At 34.7% G+C, this 6,174-nt stretch overlaps 1 protein-coding gene across 1 annotated transcript; it reads right to left on the bottom strand.

Annotated features, from left to right (window-relative positions):
- Positions 1–402: 402 nt before the first annotated feature.
- Positions 403–5,914, bottom strand: CBG24428 (the record flags this gene model as incomplete). Its single annotated transcript, XM_045240315.1, has 5 exons — positions 403–569; positions 2,301–2,462; positions 2,504–2,581; positions 3,157–3,265; positions 5,789–5,914. 5 exons carry the CDS (start codon positions 5,912–5,914, stop codon positions 403–405), a joined length of 642 nt encoding a protein of 213 aa, XP_045091334.1.
- Positions 5,915–6,174: the final 260 nt, after the last annotated feature.

Below are 6,174 nucleotides of genomic sequence, written 5' to 3'. Positions count from 1 at the left end.
TTTTTCATGGTCTTCTTTGTTAGTCCCCCCCCCCTTTAAAACTCCCCCGCCACCTAATTCACTTAATACTCTGATCATCAGGGACCATCCCTTGATGACCTTGACTATCGTGTGTTCATTACTCAGAAAATGAGAGCGTGGTACCAGACCGTGTCTTTGGTCACTTCATGATTCATCCGGGAGGAGATGGACAGACTTCTAATAGTGAGCAAACAATTGTTTTATTATGAGACAGAAAAACAGTCAGAGTTTCATATGTACATGGAAAATTTGTATGGCAGTAGAGATAGAAACATGTGAATACTAACGGGATAGGTATGAAGTTGGACCGGTAAATTTTAGAGAGGATGTTTTGAAAATTGATCGGTAGATATTTGGGACGTATTACCGGCGAAATTATAATCATGTTACATATCCATTTGAAAAGTTAAACTTGGCAGGGAAAATGAGACGACCGCCGTTGTTCGGATCTTCTCGAACGTTCTGTGGAAACTTCTGGAGCAAGTTGATCTTTATCAGTGGATCCTTGTCACATCTGCTGTTCGCGTAACCAGTGATCAGAATGACTTCTGAAAACTAACGTACAGTACCGGTCAATAAGATATACAAAAACGTTTTTTTTTCGATGATTTTGTACATTTTCAAAAGTCTACAGCTCGGCTGTTCAGTCACTTCGAAAATTTACACTTCGAAAATTTTGAAGGCTTCGAAAATTCACTTTGAAAATTTTGAAGGATATAAAACAGGCCTAGATTGAACACTTTGCAATTACAACATTTTTCAAAAATTACAACATTTTTCTGCTACTTGCCGCCTTCTAAAGGACACCTGCCTTTTCCACGCCTTCAATGCAAAAGCAGGATATGATATGAAAATAATGCAAAAAATATTACCTTTGGTCTCTGACATCTCCATCATTTCCTCGGCAATCTTGTTCACATATCGAACAGCACCTCCTATGAGAAATCCATGAAGATCGATGACCCAAAGATGAGGGAGCAAAGTGAAAAATAAATTCACTGATTGATTTTATCCTCCAGTGCCTTTTTCTCCTTCACATCTGACACATCGCTTTTTCGTTGCTGCTAGAAAAACAAGAATTCAAATAAAGAAACGAAGCTTCAGATTTTCAGAATTTCAGAATTTCAGAACTTCAGAATTTTAGAATTTCAACATATTAAATAATCGAATTTCAACATATTAAATAATTTTAGAATTTCAAAATGTTAAAAAATCTAACATGAAGCTTTTCGATCTCCTCAAACATCATTAAATCGTTCTTTATGCACAATTAGTCTTGGTGACACTTTTCTGATTTATTAGGAATTTTCGTTAGAACCAGGTCTCTCTAATTACAGAATTTGGGACACGGACGGACTGATTTTTGAGAACAATAAATCCTGGAGATTGAAATTTAGAGTCTGGCATTCTGGGAATTTTTTTTGTATTAAGGATAAAGAGATTTTGGGCAAAAGAAGTTTTTCTTTTTTCGTATCAGAAAAAAACTGGAATCAAAATTAAGAGAGGACTAAAAAAGTTCAAAGGAAAGTAAGAATGTTCTAAACTCTAATAAATGGTTTGAGAATTGTAAAAATCAAAAGCGACATGTAAATAACTTATAAAAATTTAAAATTTCAGAATTTCAGAATTTCAGAATTTCAGAATTTCAGAATTTCAGAATTTCAGAATTTCAGAATTTCAGAATTTCAGAATTTCAGAATTTCAGAATTTCAGAATTTCAGAATTTCAGAATTTCAGAATTTCAGAATTTCAGAATTTCAGAATTTCAGAATTTCAGAATTTCAGAATTTCAGAATTTCAGAACTTCAGAATTTCAGAATTTTAAAATTTCAGAATTTCAGAGATTCAGATTTTCAGCATTTTAGAATACCAGAAGTTCAAAATTTCAGAACTTCAGAATTTCAGAATTTTAGAATTTCAACATATTAAATAATCTGAAATCTTAAATCTTAAATCTGAAATCTGAAATTTGAAATTTGAAATCTGAAATCTGAAATCTGAAATCTGAAATCTGAAATCTGAAATCTGAAACCTGAAATCTGAAATCTGAAATCTGAAGTCTGAAATCTGAAATCTGAAGTCTGAAATCTGAAATCTGAAATCTGAAATCTGAAATCTGAAATCTGAAATCTGAAATCTGAAATCTGAAATCTGAAATCTGAAATTTGAAATCTGAAATCTGAAATCTGAAATCTGAAATCTGAAATCTGAAATCTGAAATCTGAAATTTGGAAAACAAGAAACCGAAACAAAAGTTTTCATATTTATTGAGGTAGTGCGATAAACATAAAAAGTTTCGGAAAAGAGGAATTTAACTTTATGCACCGTCTGTGCCGAAATCCATCCCTTTTCAAACTGCTCCTTCTCCAGCTTCTTCACTCTGGCGCACCGTTCACTCCAAATTTTCCTCTCGTGTTGAGTCACGTTTTGCCAAACTTCGGCTGGAAAATAACATTTTTTATAGATAACAAAAAAGACTTACCTAGACTCATGTGGAAGTTCGGTTGCGAATCTTGTGCATGATCTTGAACAGATCCATGTTCCGCGCAGCTTTTCTCATCTGAAAGTTTAAATTATAGCTTCAACAGAACTAAACCATTGTTAGTGAGATCATTGTTTTTAGTTTTTTTTTTTCAAACTGACCTTTTTGATGATTCCAGTCTAGACGTGGAACATTCGATTGTCCAGCATTTGTCCAGCAAAACTGCTTATTTTGCATCAAATCTCAAATGACGAAAAATTGCTATATACATACACTCTGGCAGGAACAGTCATAAAGCCTAAATCAAATCCACTACTTTTCAGTCCGAAGATCAGATTTTCAAATCAAAATCATATAAATTTCGAAAAAAATCTTACCTTTATAAAAAACATTCATTGTTGCGATTATTGCGAAATACTATACACTTCTAGTAGATATAATAATTAAGAAAAAGAGAATATTCAGCAAAATTAAAAAAGAGCTCTCCCAAATCCATTCATTTCAAGGATTTTGGGAGAACCTCCAAAAAAGACGTCTATTCAATTAAGTCGTCGTAGGAAAGAGTGAGACTAGCTATGCCGATGGCAGCGGGGCGAATTGATTGTCCAGTTGTCTCTGTCTCTGTGTCTCTTTCATCTTTCCCACTCTCTTACCTATGCCATCTTTTCTGTCATGACGCATATGGGTCTGTGGTTGTTCACTCCACAATACCGACGAGATGGAACATTTTACCATACATATACAAACCAAACAAATGTAAAACTGAAAAGATACTTGAAAAGTTCAATTGCGATTACTTCAAAATAAAACAACTCGGTTTTTGGATTAATGACTCCCAAGTGTTACCCTCGAAAAAAATCGAGACCTATATGGTTGAATAGCGTAAAAAGTTATCTCAGAATCCGAACGGAATAGATGATAAAAAAATTTTTATAAGGCGTTACGGACCTTAACGTACCAAAAAATGGCTAGATTTTCAAAAATTCATAACTTTGTCAGTTTATGTGCGTTTGTTGAAATTCAAAAAAAAACATTGAATAGATAATCAACTGATGTCTTGAAAAAATGTTTATTGATTTTTTCCTATCGATTGGATTATTGATTTTTTTTAAATTAAAAAAATTTTCAATATCTCAAAAATCCCAAGTTACCTTTTTTTCATTATGACCATTGAATTTAGCACATTTGATTCACTTTAGAAACATGTCAGTACCCCACGGAAATTATGTTCACACGAGTTATGGCAAAAAATATTGATTTTTGGCACTAGGCCACTTTGAATTCGTTGTCCTCAGCGGCCGGTATGGTGAGGGGCATACTTGTTTTTGTGATTTTTACATACGTACCAATTGCCTGATCTGTTTAAAACACAATTTAGTAACATATAATGTTCAAATTTTCAAATACCGTACCATTTCTTGAATACACCACTTTGAAAAAGTCAAAATTTTGACATGTAATCAAGCATATTTATTCTATGTTCACACTCTCTCCGTTTCACCATCTGCTTTAGCATGACATGTATGTGTGTGTGGTTGTCCATAATACCATATGCTCTCCTCTCTCTACCTTCCATCTAACAATAAATCATGAAATTCGAAAGTGGTGAGGCGCCTTGGCTATGTTCAACTTTCAACTAAAAGCGGATTCCAAAAATGAATGGAATTTGGTGTAATCTTGGTCTGAATTTAGAACCAGTTTTCTGAAAATAAGTTTTCGAGTCGGGAGTTTCAGCTCGATTGGACGAAAAGTTTCAGCTTCGGCCAAATTTTCAATATCAGGGCCTGGTTTTCAGCTTAGTCTGTCAGTCTGTCAGATCAGATTCCAAAAGCGTTTCAAACAACAGAGAAGGGTTTATAAATTTCTCGCATCCATGCAATGGTCTTTTTCCCCCTCAAAATTCCAAAATGGTATGAAAAACTGTGAAATATATTCAAAATCGTCCAATCGAGCTGAAACTCCCGACTCCAAAACTTATTTTTGGAAAACTCGTTCTAAATTCAGACCAGGATTACACCATCTTTAAAGTAGGTGTCATGGACCCCCCCCCTCCTCGAGGAGACTATCTCTCTCTTGTCTTTCCACGTGGAATATGTCCTCAGGCTTACATTTTTCAAAAAAGTTGTCAATAACTGAATTAAAGCTCTAGTTTTGCTTTGTGTATTCTGCAAATTTCAGAATGATTATACACAATAAGTCTACTACTGTAGAGGTTTTGAAAACTATATTTAACGAAACGAAATACTGTGAGCACTCTAACCACCCGACCCTCCTTACTTTTAACATTGAGCCAGTGTATCTCATTTTCTGTGAGAGATATCAAAAAGTTGTCAACTGATAAAATGTTGTTGATATTATGGTAAACAGTTTATCTGTTGACAACTCATTGTTATCTAACATAGGAACGGAGATAAATTGGCTCAAAGGGGCGTCATGGACCCTCCCACCTCCTCAAGGAGACTATCTCTCTCTTGTCTCTTTCACGTGGAATATGTCCTCAGGCTTACATTTTTCTAAAAAGTTGTCAATATCTAAATTAAAGCTCTAGTTTTGTTTTGTATATTCTGCAAATTTCAGAATGATTATACACAATAAGTTTACTACTGTAGAGGTTTTCAAAGCTATACTTTAACGAAACGAAATACTGTGAGCACTCTAACCACCCGACCCTCCTTACTTTCAACATTGAGCAGGTGTATCTCATTTTCTGTGTTTATCAGTTGACAACTGATTGCTATCTGTAATAAGAACGGAGATAAATTTGGTTAGAGTGGGCGTAACCCCCCCCCCCCCCCCCCCCTAGAGTCTTTTAAGTTAAAACATCAAAACTCTATTTAGCGTCTCTCACCTCTTTTACCGTAAACTTCTTGTTTTTTTTAATTCATAAGTTTGGTTCCTATAAGAAACATCGAAAATTCGTCAACTGATAAAATAATTTATGCCGATCGGTGGCTATCGAAAATAGAAATAATAAGTTTATTCTGATTCTAGAACTGGGGAATATATAGTGAATCTTATTCAGTGACAATGTGATATAAAAGTTCATCTAGTGAAAGTGATCAATTTAGTTCCTATCTCATTTCTTTTATGCTGCTTCCTGATCCAGCTTCTCATCCTCCATTTGCGCCGCTCCTTCTCTCGGTTGACACTCGATATTTGGTCGTTCATGACATATTTCTTAAACATCAGAAAAATTTTATTGGTTTACATATTTTTATATTTTTTATAGGAACCGAGATAATTGAGCTCAAAATACAAGAATCTCGAGATTTTAGAATTTCTCACCTTGACAGCTTCTTCGGATATTGAAGACTCCAATCCCGACGTTGATCCTTCATTTTCAACATTCTCAACGTCATCGTGGTAGACGACTTTGATCTCCAATCCTCCTTGCTTGGCGGACAGCAGCATCCCGCAGGTTCTTTGCAGTGTGGGCGTGGCTTAGTTGGAATTTTGATCGGATCCTATTCAGCCGACGACATCCAAGTTTCTTCTTGACGAAGATGATCTTCTTAACGAGGATGTTCACCATAGCTGACTGGTTTTCTTCTCCATTTATATCCATTTTTGTGAAGTGACTGACAAGAAGAGGAATAACTGAAAATTTGAGTTTATGTTTAAAATGAACTTTCCGGAATTTCAGAAATTTAAGGAATTTTAGAATTTTTAGG

The sequence above is a fragment of the Caenorhabditis briggsae genome (assembly GCF_000004555.2).
Source record: "Caenorhabditis briggsae complete genome, chrX, whole genome shotgun sequence".
NCBI classification, from domain to species: Eukaryota; Metazoa; Nematoda; class Chromadorea; order Rhabditida; family Rhabditidae; genus Caenorhabditis; species Caenorhabditis briggsae.
Note: the sequence above shows the minus strand (reverse complement) of the source record. Positions and strands in the feature narration are given on the sequence as shown.